The 16,303-nt window shown below is 43.3% G+C and overlaps 1 protein-coding gene across 2 annotated transcripts in view; it reads left to right on the top strand.

Annotated features, from left to right (window-relative positions):
* NNT (nicotinamide nucleotide transhydrogenase) overlaps nucleotides 1-16,303 on the top strand; it is a 110,821-nt gene that overhangs the window by 57,270 nt on the left and 37,248 nt on the right. For both annotated transcript variants that reach the window (XM_030888865.2, XM_045285358.1), the window contains 6 exons: nucleotides 779-889; nucleotides 2,468-2,613; nucleotides 4,303-4,498; nucleotides 7,004-7,237; nucleotides 8,508-8,668; nucleotides 11,451-11,630. In XM_030888865.2, the coding sequence (XP_030744725.1) occupies nucleotides 779-889; nucleotides 2,468-2,613; nucleotides 4,303-4,498; nucleotides 7,004-7,237; nucleotides 8,508-8,668; nucleotides 11,451-11,630 (1,028 nt within the window). The remainder of the gene's footprint in view (nucleotides 1-778; nucleotides 890-2,467; nucleotides 2,614-4,302; nucleotides 4,499-7,003; nucleotides 7,238-8,507; nucleotides 8,669-11,450; nucleotides 11,631-16,303) is intronic.

Genomic DNA, 16,303 nt, shown 5'->3' with positions numbered 1-16,303 from the left:
CTGCTCTAGGGGTTCTTCTTTAATTCAGCCAGGCATTCAGTCTTGCAAGACTGCAGTGGGCCATGCTTGGCATCAGGTTCTCTGGGAGGGTTGTGGGGCAGGAAGCACACACAGCCTGTCAGCAGAAGAGAACCAGGGAGTTTTCTCTGGTACAGGTTTACCCTCCAGGTAGCCCTGCCCACAGCTTCCCAAGAACTCTCTCTGGGCTCCAGTGTTGACTCAGGATTAAGCAAGCGTGACCCACATCGGACAGCTGTGGTTCTGCCTTGGTTTGGAGGCCCTGTGGTCCTGGTCATCCCCTCTAACCATATTGCTGTAGCCCTCGCTTCCAGGTTTCCACAGGGACGTTATATCTAGTTCCAGGTCAGGACAGTGTCTCCACCAGGTACTTAAAGTTTATGAATAATTCCTTCTAGTTCAGGTGCAATTTAGATCACATTTGCTGCCAAACAGAGTTGTCGTGGACCATAATCAAGGTCTATCTTTTTCAGGTGCCCAGGGGATAAGAGCCAGAGAGTTAAAGGCAGGTCCAGTTCTTATGCTGCGGTGGGAGGGGGAAAGATGATGTTAACCCTTTGCCCACACTAGTGCTTCTGTGAGAATGATTATAAGATGTCTTGTCAACTGTCTTTACTAGGAAATGTGTTCATTGTAATGAAAATGCACGAAAACTGCCTTGCCTTTTGTTATCGGGAAGTTTCCTTTTTATGAACCTGTGTAGGTGCAACCTTTGAGCTATGGTAACCGATATTCACCCTATTGATGCTTTTCTTCTTAGGGCTGACTGCAGTCGGTGGATTGGCGCTGATGGGAGGACATTTGTCTCCTACCACAACCTCTCAGGGCCTGGCTGCTCTCGCTACATTCATATCCTCTGTCAACATTGCAGGTACAGCATCACCGGAGAGGCCCATTGTGCTATTTTTAATGGAGAACCAGAAGCCAACGAAAATATACCTAAAATAGACACTGGGATTTTTAAGAATTTAATTGTGTTTTTTACTACTATTTTGTTTTACTGAACCATTTTATTAGGAGCTAATCCAGACATCATACCAAACCATAATTCAGTCACATCAAGCAGTATTGTACAATTGCTACCTCAATCAGTTTCCAAACATTGTGTTCCTTCTTGAACGCTGTGTTATCAGCTCCCCTTTACCACCACCTCTCAACCCCCCAGGAACCCTTATTCTGATTGTTAGCTCTATAGATTTGTCAGTCCTGGGTTTCATATACCGAAATACAGAAAAACACATAATAAAAAAGATTCAAGAAGTCTACCTTCAATGACAAAATGCATCAGAGATAAACCTCAATGCGAAAGACAACCCAGAAAATACTGAAAACCAGATTGTGTCCAGAGCAGATCAGAGGGGAGATCGAGTGACAAGGTTTTACTGGTCAAGTCAGGTTTGTCATTTTAATCTCCTACAGTCGTCTCTCTGATACTCTGTTTGGAAACCACTTTATTCCCATCCCTCAAGTTGTGTTTTTAAAAAAAACATTTTTCTCAGCCCACATGTGCTCTTGGTGCAGGAAAATCACATATTTTGTTCATCTGCAATTTTTAGAAATTATTTTAGAAAAAAAGATGGCTCTGCCTGTATTCCCAAAACAAACCAACAAAATGATGTTTGCTGAGTTAACGAGAACGTTAATGGATGCATAGTTTTCCATGGACTTGGCTTAGGGCTATCACCGTGACATCTACAAAGGAGTCTAATTTTAGATAAATTTTAGCCTTTGCCTTATCCCTAGCCAGGGTTTGTTCTTGAAAACTGTAAGCCTAGCACAGCCCTTATGCATGAAACTCATTTGATGGTTGGTTGTAACTAAAAATCCTTTAATGTGTCCAGGAAACCTGGTGCCTATTGATATGTTACTTTGTTTTATCATTTGTGATAGGGTTTTAAAAAAATAGAATAGCATAATAGAAAAAATGTAATGACCTGTAATCTTTTGCATTCCCAAGCTAGTTGAATGGCCATTGACTTTCAGTCATGCAGAAACAGTTGGTTCTGCACTCTGATAGTGCGTTTTCTTTTGGAAATCATTTAGGGTCCTTTCTCCCTCATTGGAATTGGCTCAAACAATAGAATCACTATTAATTTTGAAGTTCTGAAATACTACTTAGCGGCCCTGGTGCTGTTGTGGGCCACAGGTTGAGCTGTCCCGTGGCCAGCGGTTTGAACCTATCAGCTGCTCCTCGGGAGAAGGATGAGACTGTCTACTCCCATAAAGATTTAGAGTCTTGGAAACCCACAGTGGCCGTTCTACTCTGTCCCCTAAGGTCACTATGAGCTAGAATGGACTCAGTGGCAGTAAGGAACTATGACCTAAAATTTCTCTTAACCTTAGAAGAAGAGGATATACATAAAAAAGAAATATTGTAATACTCTCAAAACCCACCATGCCGCTCAGTGAGATTCCTCTTTAAGTTTCACGTTTCCTTTCCTTTGATCAGGTGGCTTTCTTGTGACTCAGAGAATGCTGGACATGTTCAAACGTCCCACCGATCCCCCAGAATACAATTACCTGTATCTACTCCCTGCCGGCACCTTTGTGGGAGGTTACTTAGCTGCCCTCTACAGTGGTTATAACATCGAACAAGTAAGAGGCTCCTTTGACTGTTTTTATTTTTGACCACCACATTTTCTTCCCCAGCGACTGAAGAGTTTGCATTATACACATACAGAAGTCATCCTGGCAACATCTTGGTTTAAGGATCGAGACCTCGCATTGGCCTTCCAACCGAAGGGGCAAACAGAAGTTTACTTTTTGTCCCAAGTTTTACCATCTATAAAAAGTGTTGTGAAGGTTATTAATATCCGCTTTCTGTATCTGACTGGGTTTTTGCAAGGATACAATGGAATAATCAGTACAATTTCAAGTATTTTATTTATTAATTATTATGTATTTTTTCCATTTTCTTCTACAAGTCCCCACAACAAAGAAGTGATCCCCACAACTTCTATTAGAGAGCTACTATTAGGCTAACTCATTATTATTTTATTGCCATCTTATTGTGGCAAAATATATATAACCAAAAAAAACCAAAAACCACCTTGCCATCATAACCATCGTAACCACTGAAGTGTATGATTCATTGACACCAACGGGCACTTGCCAAATGATGCAGCCATCATCGCTCTTTATTTCCACAAGTGTTGCACCCCGCCCCCCCCTCCCGCAGCAGAAACTCAGGACTCCTTAAGCAGTAACTCCCCAGTCCCGCTTCTTCCAGCCCTAGTAACCACTAATAAGCTTTTGTTGTCATGCCTTGTATTCTAGCTGTTTCATGTGAGTGGATCCTGCAATACTTGTCCTTTTGTGACTGATGTATTTTACTCAGTGTAATGTTGTCAGGGTTCACCCCTGGAATCGCATCTGCTGTTGCTCTTTATCATTGAACTGTATGTTGATGTCATATCTTTTTCCCTTTCATGTCATATTTTGTTTATCCATCTGTTGAAGGCCGACTCAGTTTTTAAAAGGTGGCTTAAAAATGGGTGCTGTATAGAAAAATAGAAGCAGTGAAATTGAACTTTGAAAGTTCCGAGTTATAATATAACACTCTGAACTTTATTCTGAATTCAGTATTTTCCTTGTGTGTTTATTTTATTTTCAATGACTTTCACTAGATTGTAACTTGTGACAGCAGAAGTCAAGCATCTCTTGATTTCTGCTGTGCTCCTAACAGGCAAACTACTAATCGCAAGGCTGGTGGTTCTAACCAGCAACCACTCCATGGGAAAAAGATATGCCCTGTAAAGATTACAGCCTTGGAAAACTGGGTAGTGCTACTTTGTCAGACAGGGTTTGCTAGGAGTTGGAATCGACTTGATAGTAACGGTTGAGTTTTTTCCCAAACATGCAATATTTGAGGAATGAACAGAATTTTTTTTTGTGGAAAAGTTGGAGTCATGAGTCAGCCAGAATTTTGTCAGGTTTACTAATTTTTTTTTCAGATCCTTTCAGTTGGCTTTTGAAAGCAACCTGTCCCTGTGAACGTGATAATAGCACCACTTAACATTTAAGTCCTTCTGTGTGCCTTCACGTGTGAAAACCACAGGCAGAAGAAATCAACTCTCACAAATGGTATTTTCACAAGTACAGTTTAAAGCATTGCGTGTGTTGATGTTTCTAGTGCATAGGAACATGTACTGAAACACTGAGGGAAGACCTCAGTGTAAATGTACAGTTGTCCGAGGAGAAGCATGTTTTTATCACAGGGGCTCTCCCTGCATCCACAGACTGAAGGTGGTGATGTTCTCTCTCTCTCTCCCTTCCTTCTGAAAGATCATGTACCTGAGCTCAGGTCTGTGCTGCGTTGGTGCCCTGGCTGGCCTGTCCACCCAAGGAACAGCTCGTCTTGGCAATGCTTTGGGCATGATTGGGGTTGCCGGAGGCCTGGCAGCCACCCTGGGAGGCCTGAAACCCTGCCCAGAATTGTTAGCGCAGATGTCTGGAGCAATGGCTTTGGGCGGTACCATTGGTAAGCACACGTGGGTTTCTGCCTGTATTTGAGCCCATGCCCTAATGCAACTCGAGACACTTCAGCTCAGATATTGACAAGTCATTTGTTAAGAATAAAACCTGCAAATGGCACTTCTGTTGCTGGGTATACGTTTCAGTTTGAGGCTGACACAGATGCAAGAATTAAATAGCCTTATCAGCAGTTGTTCCGTCGTTATGATTTTAGTGAAAATTCTTCAAAACTGGTACAGCTTTCATTCAAATACAAGCATTTAAAAACATTGGGTAACAGTGTCAGCCGAGTCCAAAGAGTGGGCTTGAAATTCTCTCTTCTCAGTTTTCATTTTCCTCGACTGGCTGACTGTCCAGGAGGGTGGTGGAACGGGAGGCTGGAATTCTTCTTTACGTGTCAGATAGAGGCTCGTCTTTTCTTCTGTTGGGTGTAAATAAGGGCCCTGGTGGCACAGCAGGCTACGCACTGGGCTGCTAACCACAAGGCTCACAGCGTGAAGCCACAGCTGCCCCGCAGGGGAAGGAGGAGGCCTGACAAGCAGTCACAGCCTTGGAGACCCACAGGAGCGGTTTGCTCTTCTGTGGGGCCGCTGTGAGTCGGAGTCCACTGGATAGCAGTGAGCTTGAGTTTCTTGCGCCTGGGAGGTAAGTCACTGGAGAAGACACTGCTCTCGCAGACCTGTTACGAACTTGGGAAAACACATGTGCCAGCGGGGGGAAAAAAACAACCCTTTTCAGGAATTTTGTGAGTCGGTTGTTAAACACAGCCATTAATAACCATTACATTATCTATAACCTTAGAATGAAGTAAATTGCATGAGTATTAAAAAAAAGGTTGATGAGACTCAGAAGGTCTCACTGTAATTACATGGCTAGATTTTGTCATCTGTGCTCTTGATGTTTTCGATGTCTCTTGTGTCTCTCGGGAGGAGCCCTGTGGCGCTATTGGCTGTGTTGGATTGCTGACTGCAAGGTCGGTGGTTCAAACTTTTCAGCCACTCCGTGGGAGAGAGATGAGGCCATCCGCTTTTGTGTTACAGCCTTGGAGGGCTGCTGTGAGTCAGACCTGACTCACTGGCACTGTGGACGCCCTGTCTGGTAGAAATCCTGTGTAAGGGCACGCTGCTGCGGATCTCTTCCCAGGCCCATATTCAGTGACATCACTGCGGTAGCTTAAAATTGGCCGTGTTGGATAATTCCACCATGTACATCAACAAAAGTACAAAGCTGGAATTTATTTATTATTTTGTAGTTTGCCCATACTTAAAGGTTAATGTTGCAACTTAAACACAAAAATATGTCGTGTCTGTAGCTGTTATATTATTAATAGTAAAAAAAAAAGATAAAGTGTTCTTTTAACATTTGAAAATGATTGTCAGACTCAGCGGTGGCCTGGTGGCAAATGGCTGTGTGTTGGACCCTGATCTGAGTGGTCAGCAGTTAGAAATCACCAGCCATGGAGCTTTCTACTCCTGTAAATAGTTAGAGTCCCCCAAAACTCACAGGGGCAGTTCTACCCTGTGGATCATTGTGAGTTGGCGTCAACTGGATGGCAGTGAGTTTTATTTTTATTTTTTCGACTTTGCAAATAAGTCAGTCACACTGACAAACAAGTGAAGCTGTCAGATACACTTTTGTTTCACGTTCATCTTGCTAATGTGAATAAAAATATGATTCAGTGTTAATGATGGAACTACACTCATCCGTTTCAAGCATAACTAGACTATTGGTATAAAAGTTTGGCAAACATCAGCAAAACATGCTGTGAAAATCAGCGGGCTGTGTGGGCTGCCTCATAAAATATATGCTTTATGACTACTTAAAAATCTTGTACTGTGCACCATTCTGTTAGTAAGAACTCATGTATGTACTTAGATGTGCACATATTTTCCCCCACTCCCAGGAGCTGGTTGTTAAAACATTTATCAGCATGTCTTAAACTTTTTGTGCCCCTTGTTAAAGAAACTCTTAAATTGGACCTTTCCTACCCATATTTTTGTATTTCTGTACCGTTGGACTTGGCTCCTACTTGCTCACCTGAAAACCTAGGCCTTCTTCATATTCTCTCTGTTCCTGATATCAGGAGCCAGTGCTTAGCTTATAAAGAGAAGGGTGGGCTGTTTGTATAGGGAAGGGACCTCCAGGGGATTGAGTGATATTTTCAGCAATCTGAAGGAACAGGAGACTAGGGAGTATGCAGAGGATATGAGGGGAACAAAAGAAGCATTGATTGTGTATATTTGGGTTCTTTAGAATTTGGCCTTGGTAAGGTGTGAGGTGCAAACCTATTTTGAAGGTGTACACACACACACACACACACACACACACACACACACACACACACACTGTGCCAGTGTTTTTATCTTTTGTAGAGCCCCTAGAATATTCAGCTGAAGTAGGAACTAGATATTTATTGGTGACAGTGAAGGGAACTCTTAAGTGAGATCCTTCTTGTAACTTGCCAAAGAGCTTGTCATTTTTCAACTTCCTTTTGATTTTCATTTCTCAACAGGCTTGACAATCGCCAAGCGCATCCAGATTTCTGACTTACCTCAGTTGGTGGCTGCTTTCCACAGTTTGGTGGGCTTGGCAGCTGTGCTGACTTGCATAGCCGAGTACATTGTAGAATATCCACACTTCGCTGTGGATGCAGCAGCGAATCTCACCAAGGTCGTGGCCTACCTCGGTACTTACATCGGTGGTGTCACCTTCAGCGGGTCCCTTGTTGCCTACGGAAAATTGCAGGGTGAGTGACTCAACCTAGAGATGTGTACTATTGAGAATGAGTGTGGGGTGGTCTGGTTCACTGTTGCGTGAAGTGTCTGAGTCTGAAACTTAGAAATGTACGAAAACTGGTCCCCACCCCCTCATGACTTCCATCTATTTCTCATTATAAATCACCTTCAACCAGGAAGCTTTTTCCTTAAAGCAGACAGCAAGCGGAGGAAACTGGTGCACAGTGCACAGACATTTGCTTAGAACATAGGTCCAGTGGCCTACCGCCCCCTTTGCAAGGAAAAGAGATTTTACAGGGTGCCCCCATCCCTGACAAGGAGAAACTTCCGTGCGTTAGCCCATGATCCAGGATAAGGTGTAGGTATCTGCTTTTGCAACGCCCCCTACTATTGTTCCAGTGCACCCCCCCAGGGGGGTTGCAGTACTGCCCACTTTGGGAAATACTGGCCTAGAAGGACTCGTTGACGTGATAAAAACAATCAGAATTACCTCCTCAGAACCCTTCGCACTGCAATCGAGAGAAGGTTGCTGACTAAGTGCATGACTTCTTCTGAAAAGGGAGGCGCGCTTCGGGCACTCTCTTGGCAACTTTGCTTCTGCTGAAGTCAGTCATCGTGGGAATGGAAATGGAAGGGAAGGAAAAACCCATGTTGGCTGCGTTCAGAAAAATGTGGTTCTCCAGAGAAGCTAGTTCACAGTTTAAAAACTTGGTCTTGCCTCCTAGTAATCAAGTCATTAATATGAACCGAGGACCTTCCAGCCTTAAAAAAAAAAAAAAAATCACAAACAGCTTCAAACCTCAAATATTCTCGTCTCACGCTTTGTCTTTGGAAACAGCTAACAAACAAGGGTTTGTTTCCCTTGGGCTCACTGACTAGCATCTGAAATGCTATTGTTTGTTGTTGCTGTACTGAACTTTTAAATAAAGCCACACTTAGCAACTGTTGTGTTGGCCATGGGGGCAGGGTATGTGTGTGGGGGCTGGGGTGGGGTAGGGAGGGTGGCACTTTTCCAGGTTCTATGACAAAGAATGAATTGTCATACCACTAAGGTAAGGAAAAGAACAGTTAAGTTGAGCTATACTTTCCCTCTTCCCACTCATGGCTGCTGAATTTCAGTTTGCCTTTATGCGTTACTATCTGGTGATAGAAAGTGAGGGCTGTTATTCTGAGATTGGGTTTTGGGAGTTTAAGATTGCATGACATGTATTTGAGGGGAGAGTGTGTTTAGGGGTTCTTATGACACACCCTAGGTTCTGAATAGCATGTGGTTGGTTCTAGGTATCCTGAAATCTGCTCCTCTGCTGCTCCCTGGAAGGCACGTCCTCAATGCAGGCTTGCTGACTGCTAGTGTCGGCGGACTAATCCCATTCATGCTGGACCCCAGCTTTACCATGGGCATTACCTGTCTGGGCTCCGTGTCGGCTCTCTCTGCTATCATGGTAAGATGTTAATGGCTAAGGCACATACTTAGGGACAGGGAGTATTTTTGTCAGATTACAGGCTGATAGTCTGTTTAAGGTGGCTTAGGGGAAGAAAAAAAGACTCCAAATGATGTCACAGGTTCATTTTCGCAGGACCTAGGAAAGAGAAAAGTGGTAGAAGAAAAGAACTCTGTCTCAATGTAATTTCCCATCAAAAGTTGTGGCACATGTGACATTCTTATGACTGGGGTTTTTATACCCCAGGGTTGTGTTGCTGCGTAGGAATTTCAAAACAGGAAGGATGTTAATTCCACTCATGAATTCCCTACTGTGTGACAAGCTTTTCGGTGTAGCACTGTGGGCTTTCCACACTGGGTGTAGGGTGGCCGCTGCACATTAGTTGATCTCCTCTTCCTTGGAATTTTTTTGGCACCAAATTAAGTAGTAGTTGTTGTTGTTGTTCATGCCATTCAGTTAGTTCCGACCCATAGCCACTGTGTGCACACCAGAACGAAATCCTGCCGGGTCCTGTGCCGTCCTCACAATTGTTCCCACACTTGAGCCCATTTTGGCAGTCTCACCGTGTCAGTCCATCTCACTGTCCCTGTACTTTGCTAAGCACGATGTCCTTCTCCTGGGACTGGTCTTACCTGAAGGCATGTCCAAAGTATGTAAGATGAAGTCTGCCATCCCTACCTCTAATGAGCACCCTGGCCATACTTCTCCCACGAGCGATCATCGGTGTGTCTTTTTGGCAGTCTGTGGCCGTTTGTTCTCCAGCACCACAATTCAAATGCATCGATTCCTCTGTAGGCTTCCTTATTCCTTATTCATCTGCTTGTCCAGCTTTCACAGGGATCTGAGGCAATGGAAAATACCTTGCCTTGAGTCAGGCTCACCTTCGTCCTCAAAATAACATCCTTACTTTTCAATACTCTAAAGAGGTCTTGTGCAGCAGATTGACTAATAGAACAAGTATTTTGATATCTCGACGACTGTTTCTGTGAGTATTGATTATGGATCCAAATAAGACCAAATTTCTCCATTTATCATGATGTTACCTATTGGTCCAGTTGTGAGGATTTTGGTCTTGACATTGAGTTGTAATCCATTTTGAAGGCTACAGTACCTGATCTTCATCGACTAGTGCCTCAAGTCCTCCTCACTTTCAGCAAGCAGGGTTGTGTCATATGTATATTGTAGGTTGTTAATAAGCCTTCCTCCAATCCTGATGCCATGTTCTTCTTCATATAAGCCAGCTTCTCTGATGTTTTGCTCAATACACAGTTTGAACAAGTATGGTGAGAGGATACAACCCTGGCACACACCTCTCCTGGTTTTAAACCACACAATATTCCCATGTTCTGTTTGCACAACTGGCTTGAGAACTTATGAAACATAGTTCTACTCTGCAGCACGGGGTTGCCTTGACTCAGAACTGGTTTTATGGTGGCCTGGTGGCATAATGGTTAGGGTTGGCTGTGATCCACAAGGTCAACGGCTAGCTGTTCCTTGGGAGAAAGAAGGGGTTTTCTACTCCCATAAGCATTTGCAGTCTTAGAAACTCACAGCAGCCACTGTTTGTTGGCAGCGACTTAATGGCAGTAAATTTTGAGTGAGTGGTGGGGGTAGATTGGTAGAGTCCTCTCTAGTTTCTGCTTGCCTTTGCTCCACCCCCCACCCCCCCAGCAGTGTTTATAATTGTATCTGTGCGAGCACTGGCCAGGTGAGAGGTGCTGAGCCATCACCACAATGGGGCATATATCTAAATGCTGGTATAGTAATTAGCATCTGACCTCCTATGCCTTCACAAAGGGCAAAAAGAATCGAACTCCACATTAGCCTAAGTCTGATTGCAGTGAGGCCAAAGTCACACATGCCTCCAGCCATCTACCCTTTGTGTAGCAATCGACCGCTTGTGAGACCTGTTGTTCCTCTGCTTTTCTGCCGGGTTTGATAATTCATTGGACTGACCACACAGAATTCACAGAAAATAGTCTCGATGATGGGATTTATTAGAGAAGTTGAACAGGTTACAATTCAAGATCAGAAATGTTTAGGATACAGCAATTGTAGTCAGGACAGCATCTTCTTAGCTGTGCCCGCAGGTACACCTTCTCTCTGGCCTTGGGCCTCTCAGCCACATGGCCCCTTGGCCTCGGCCCTGCTTCGGCAAGTGCTACAAAGCTCCTTTCACTTTGTGGATAAATTCTCAAAGGGCACACCACTCTGCTACATGCCTCAACTCAAAGGCACTCAGCTCTTGCTCCCTGGGCCAGCAAATCTAGCTCCCCAGATTAAGCGCCCAAAGGCATCCTGTTCACAAGGGGGTTTTCTGCCCGCAAGGCTCTGATTGGGCTTCTGAGCCTTCTCACTCTGTGGGCTGGGAAGCCCATCAGTCTCTCTGGTGATCTTGCTTCTGCTGCCACTGCTTTCCTGAACTTTCCTGACATTTTGTCACTACTTCTCCAGCGCCACAGCCCTCTCTGTCTCTGAGCTTGAAGAGGTTCCGTGGAGGGGATCTTGAGGTATAATGGGCGCGCTTCATTCCTGGCTCTTTCTTGATGGTTGTTAGAGTCTTCCATTCCTGTTCCAGAGATGGCTTATTGTAAACTGACCAATTCCTACCTCACAGCCTGTAATACACCCTCTCTGCATGGGTTTTTGGTGGGAGTTAGGAAGACTACGGCTGAAGGAGCTGTAGCAAGTAAATGCCCCCCTCACAGTTGGAAAACCGTGATGATCAGGAACTGAGATGCTCACGGTCCCAGGTTAACTTTGAGTCTGGTTTTCGTCGCAGGGTGTGACTCTGACAGCTGCCATTGGGGGAGCTGACATGCCTGTCGTCATCACTGTGCTGAACAGCTACTCAGGCTGGGCCCTGTGCGCAGAGGGCTTCCTGCTGAACAACAACCTGCTCACCATCGTGGGTGCCCTTATCGGCTCCTCTGGCGCGATCCTGTCGTACATCATGTGTGTGGTAAGAAGCACAGCTTTGAAAGAAAATGAAGTGGTCTTCTGAAAACGAGGGTGTGCTTTCAATTTCTTTAGTTTGTAGTAGAAATTAGTATGTAAGCTCTTATTCCCTTCAGCAGAAAGGCCAGTGTTTCTTTTGACCCAATTACTAAGGTGCTTTTAAAGTACCACAATAGATTAGGAGTTATGGTGGCACAGTGGGGTAAGTGCTAAGCTGCTAACTGCAAGGTTGACAGTTCAAATCCATGACCAGCTCTGTGAGAGAGAGAGGTTATCTGCTCTTATAAAGATTTGCAGTGTTAGAAACCTTGAGGAGCAGATTTGTTCTCTCCTGGAGGGTTGCTATGAAGTGGCAATGGTTGGAGATTAAGCATAAAGATCAAATTCTTCTAATCCTTTCCTCCATGTGGAGATAAACCTTAATTAGACTTTTGGTTTATTTCCTTCCATTCTTTTCCTGTGTGTCTTGCATATGTATTTATATATTTGATCATATTGTTTACTATTTTACATTCCATTTATAAAGCTTCACGTATCATATTGTTAACTTCTTATCATTAAAAATGCTTTCTAAATATTAAAGTACCACTGACTAGTTCATCATATGGACATAAACCAAACCAAGCTCACTGCCATCCAGTCAGTTCTGACTCAGAGGGACCCTATGGAACAGGGTAGAACTGCCCCCAGGGGTGTCTGAGACTGGAACTCTTTACAGGAGTAGAAAGCCCAGTCTTTCTCCTGAGGAGTGGCTGGTGGTTTTAAACTGCTGACCTTGCAGATTGCAACCCAACTCATAACCACTATCCCACCAGGGAATCCCTTACGGACATATAATTCATTTAATTTTTAATTGCTGTATATTTTAGGTTGTTTGCATTTTTTGTATTACAAATCTTCGGAATCTTTTATTTTTGTCTTAGGAATGATTCCTAGCAGTGAAAGGGTGTTGTAGTTATCTCGTACTACTGTCACAGAAATGCATCAAGTGGGTGGCTTAAACAAACAGGAGATTGCTGGGGTTCTGAATCTCTCAGCTGTATGGGAAAGTCCCTTTCTCCTTTCACTCTGAAGGCATGGTCGTTGTGTGAGATCTCCTTAGACCTTGGCATCAATCTTCCCTTGTGTCTTGGACATTCTCAGTGTGGAGACCTTGGATCCAAAAAGACATGCACTGCGCCTGGCTCTTCTTTCTCAGGCGTCCTGAGGTCCCCTCCTTCTCTGCTCACTTCTCTCTCCTGTGTGCGATGTCAGATAATAGGCATATAGACCATTCCCAGGGGAACTGCCCTTACATCAAATCAGGGCTATGGTCATAATAAGGGTGTTGCATCCCACCGAATCCCCTCTTACCACCATTTGGATGATGACATCAGATCACATCATTGGGGTTGATTACGTCATTATAGGACTACCAAGCCACTGAGAATCATGGCCCATCCCGGTGGACATAGATTTTGGAAAGGGTCACAATTCAGTCCATGACAGATATGCTCATTTCTTTCATTTTTATGGACTCTCCACACTTATTGTCATACTGTTTCCAGACAGCTTGTTAGCGTTCACATTCCCACTGGTCATCTGTGAGAGGGCCTCTCTTGAAGCTTTATGGTCAGCATGAGTTTTTAAACTAGGAAAGGGATAAAGGAACAACAGAGGTATTTTCTAGCTTTCTTTCTATACCTACTTGAGAATATGCTGCAAGTAGGTTTGCTGTGGAAACTTTTCAAAGGATCACTCCTATGTGGGATTGAGTGCTGAGTAATTGTTAGAGTCCATGAAAGATGCTGGGGCGCACAAAGTATAACTGCCCCTTTGGGTTTCTGGCCTTTGGTTTCTGAGACTTTAAATCTTTATGGATGTGGACAGTGACATCTTTCTCCTGACAGTGACTGTTAAGTTTGAACCACTGACCTCGTGGTTAACAGCTTTATGTCTAGCCCGCTATGCTACCAGCACTCCTTTGAAGGCAACAAAGGTAAATTCTATGATATATACGATCCTACAATAAGAGTCATAACAATAATCTACACACAAGTGGATACAAGACGTGTAAACGGAGTAAGTGTGGGAAAGCGAACAGGTTTGTGCATATATATGTATATATATATATGTATAGGTATAGGCATATGTATATATATGTATATGTTTGACAGAAAATATATCTTTAGATGTATGGGAGGATTTCATAAAGTTTATGGACAGATTCTATTATCATTTATTTATCTTTCCCCACAAACTCTTTGAAGCCCCTCTCTCAATATGTGCTACAAATATGAGGAGGCTTCAGGAAGTTTGTGGGGGGAAAAAAAATCCATGATCTTTTAAATTAATTTTTCCATGAACTTTCTGATGCTCCCTTGCATACTCTTTACATGAAATTTTTGACACTCCCTTGCATATGAATATAGTACAGCACACCTTCGGCAAAGTGATGAAAACTTCTCCGACGTAAGCAAACACCTTGAGGGAAAGAGTTGCTGGACCTGAGTGCTCAGCACCATAGTCAGTCAAGGTCAGTAGGCTTCACATAGGCACCAAAGATGCTGTTCTATGTCTTTGGTGAGGAGCAGTTAGCATCTTAAAAGCTTGTGAGTGACCGTCTAAGTTGTAACTATTGGTCTTTTCCCATGTGGAGCAAAGAAAAGCGAAGGAAATCAAGACTTATGTGAATAATTAGTCTAGAGAAAAAGTGGCCCATGTGACCTTCAGCCTCCATGGCCCTGGGTGTTGAAGAGCTAGATGGTGCCCACGTCCCACTGCCAGTCACTTTGAAAAGGATCATAATAGAAGGTCCTGGATACAGTGGGAAGAAAATTAAGATCGTGAAGTTTTGTTTTTAACGTATTTTATTCATATTTAAAAAGTATGATTTGGGTAAAAGCTTACAGAGCAACATAGTTTTGCACCCAGCAGTTCATACCCGATTTGTTTGGTGGCGTGGATTGTAACCCCCAAGATCTAACCAGACTCACCTGCGTCAGTGCCTCAGTATTGTCCTAAGAACACCTGGTGGGGCAGTGGCTAAGGGCTTGACATTCCCCAGAAGGTCGGTGGGAAGGATTAGGTTGTCACGGAAAGCCTCATTATAACTAGAATGCGGAAATGAGTTCTTCCTGTTAAAGAAAGTATGCTTGGTCTCATGGGCCATATTGTAAAACAAAGGATTTGATGGCCTTACTTCAAAATAACCTGAGAGACCTATCAATGAAATCACCCAAGTTGTTCAGGGACAGATGGAAATTTGGAGGTTTGTGTCTCATGTTTGAAAAATACCAGATTTTAGGGTTTAAAAAATTTATGAAGAATACAATTATTTACTCATTTGTTACAGAAATACTGATTTCTCTAAAAAGAAATTCTTAACCCCTGGATTTTGCTCTGTTTGATGAGTTTGAATGGCCAGCAGGGGGCAGCAGATTTTCATGAGTACTTTAGAAGCTCTTGGTTTGTCAGAAAATGGATTTTAAAATTGAATGAGAGAATTTGGATTTTAATAAAGACCTTGCATACTGATACTGGGGGAGAGAAGTCATACATTAGTTCTTAGAGTATCATCATTGTTAATTGCTTGACTCCTTTTTTTCCTTTAAATGATTTTCTTTCAGTGCTTGTATATTTCACCATTTCCCTGTTGCTCTCTTGTGCTCCTCTCCTGTTCCTTCATTTCATTGATTGTATTTATTATATAATAAATTATTATTTATTATGAGCATAACAACCACAATGACTGTAGTAACAGGCCAGGATGGTAACTGGATCAAGGTAGTAAGAAATACTTGTTGAAAGTACTCTTTTCTGTCTGTATTTCTGTACTGATATATTTTTCTCTCTTATTTTTTGCTACTTTTCATATTTCCCAATCTCGAGTTATCTAATTTTTTCATTCCCTTTTTCTATTTCCACTGCTTGAAGTAGGCCATCCACGGTTGTTAGGTGCCATTGAGTCAGTTCTGGCCCACAGTGCACAAATGAACGACACACTAACTGGTCCTGCACCATCTTCACCATGGCTCCTGTACCTGACCCCATGTTTGTAGCAACTGTGTCAGTCCATCTCCTCCAGGGCCTTCCCCTCCTTCATTGCCCTTCTACTTTACTAAGCAGGATGGCCTTCTCCAGGGACTGGTCTCTCCTGATAATATGTCCAGAGTACCTCAAGGATCACTCCGGCCTTATTTCTTCCAAGACAGATTTGTTTGTCTTTGTAACAGCCCATGGTATTTTCAGTATTTGTCTCCAGCACCACAATGCAAATGCACCGACTCTCCTTTAGTTTTCCTTTGTCAGTGACCAACTTTCATGGGCATATGAAGCAATAGCACGCCTTGGGTCAGGTGCACCATTGTGTTCAAAGTAGCATCTTTGCTTTTAAATACTCTGAAGAGGTCTTATGCAGCATATTTACCTTAAACCACACACCTTTTGATCTTTTGAGTGTTGCTTCTATGAGCATTGATGGTGGATCCAAGCAAGACAACATTCCTGACAACTTCAACCTTTTCTCCATGTTTCATGACTTAACACCCGACACATTCAGATGGATTTCAAGTTTGTGGTGAAGTGAGCACTGGATAACTCCTTCATCTATTAGCTGAGTCTGTCTTTTGGCATCTTCGCTTCATAGGTTATGGTAGGGGGTACAGTAGGGTCAATGTGTAATCAGTATATTGACTC

Source organism: Echinops telfairi, unplaced genomic scaffold (genome assembly GCF_000313985.2).
Source record: "Echinops telfairi isolate 266 unplaced genomic scaffold, ASM31398v2 ScPeMD7_7469;HRSCAF=8507_1, whole genome shotgun sequence".
NCBI lineage: Eukaryota > Metazoa > Chordata > Mammalia > Afrosoricida > Tenrecidae > Echinops > Echinops telfairi.
Note: the sequence above shows the minus strand (reverse complement) of the source record. Positions and strands in the feature narration are given on the sequence as shown.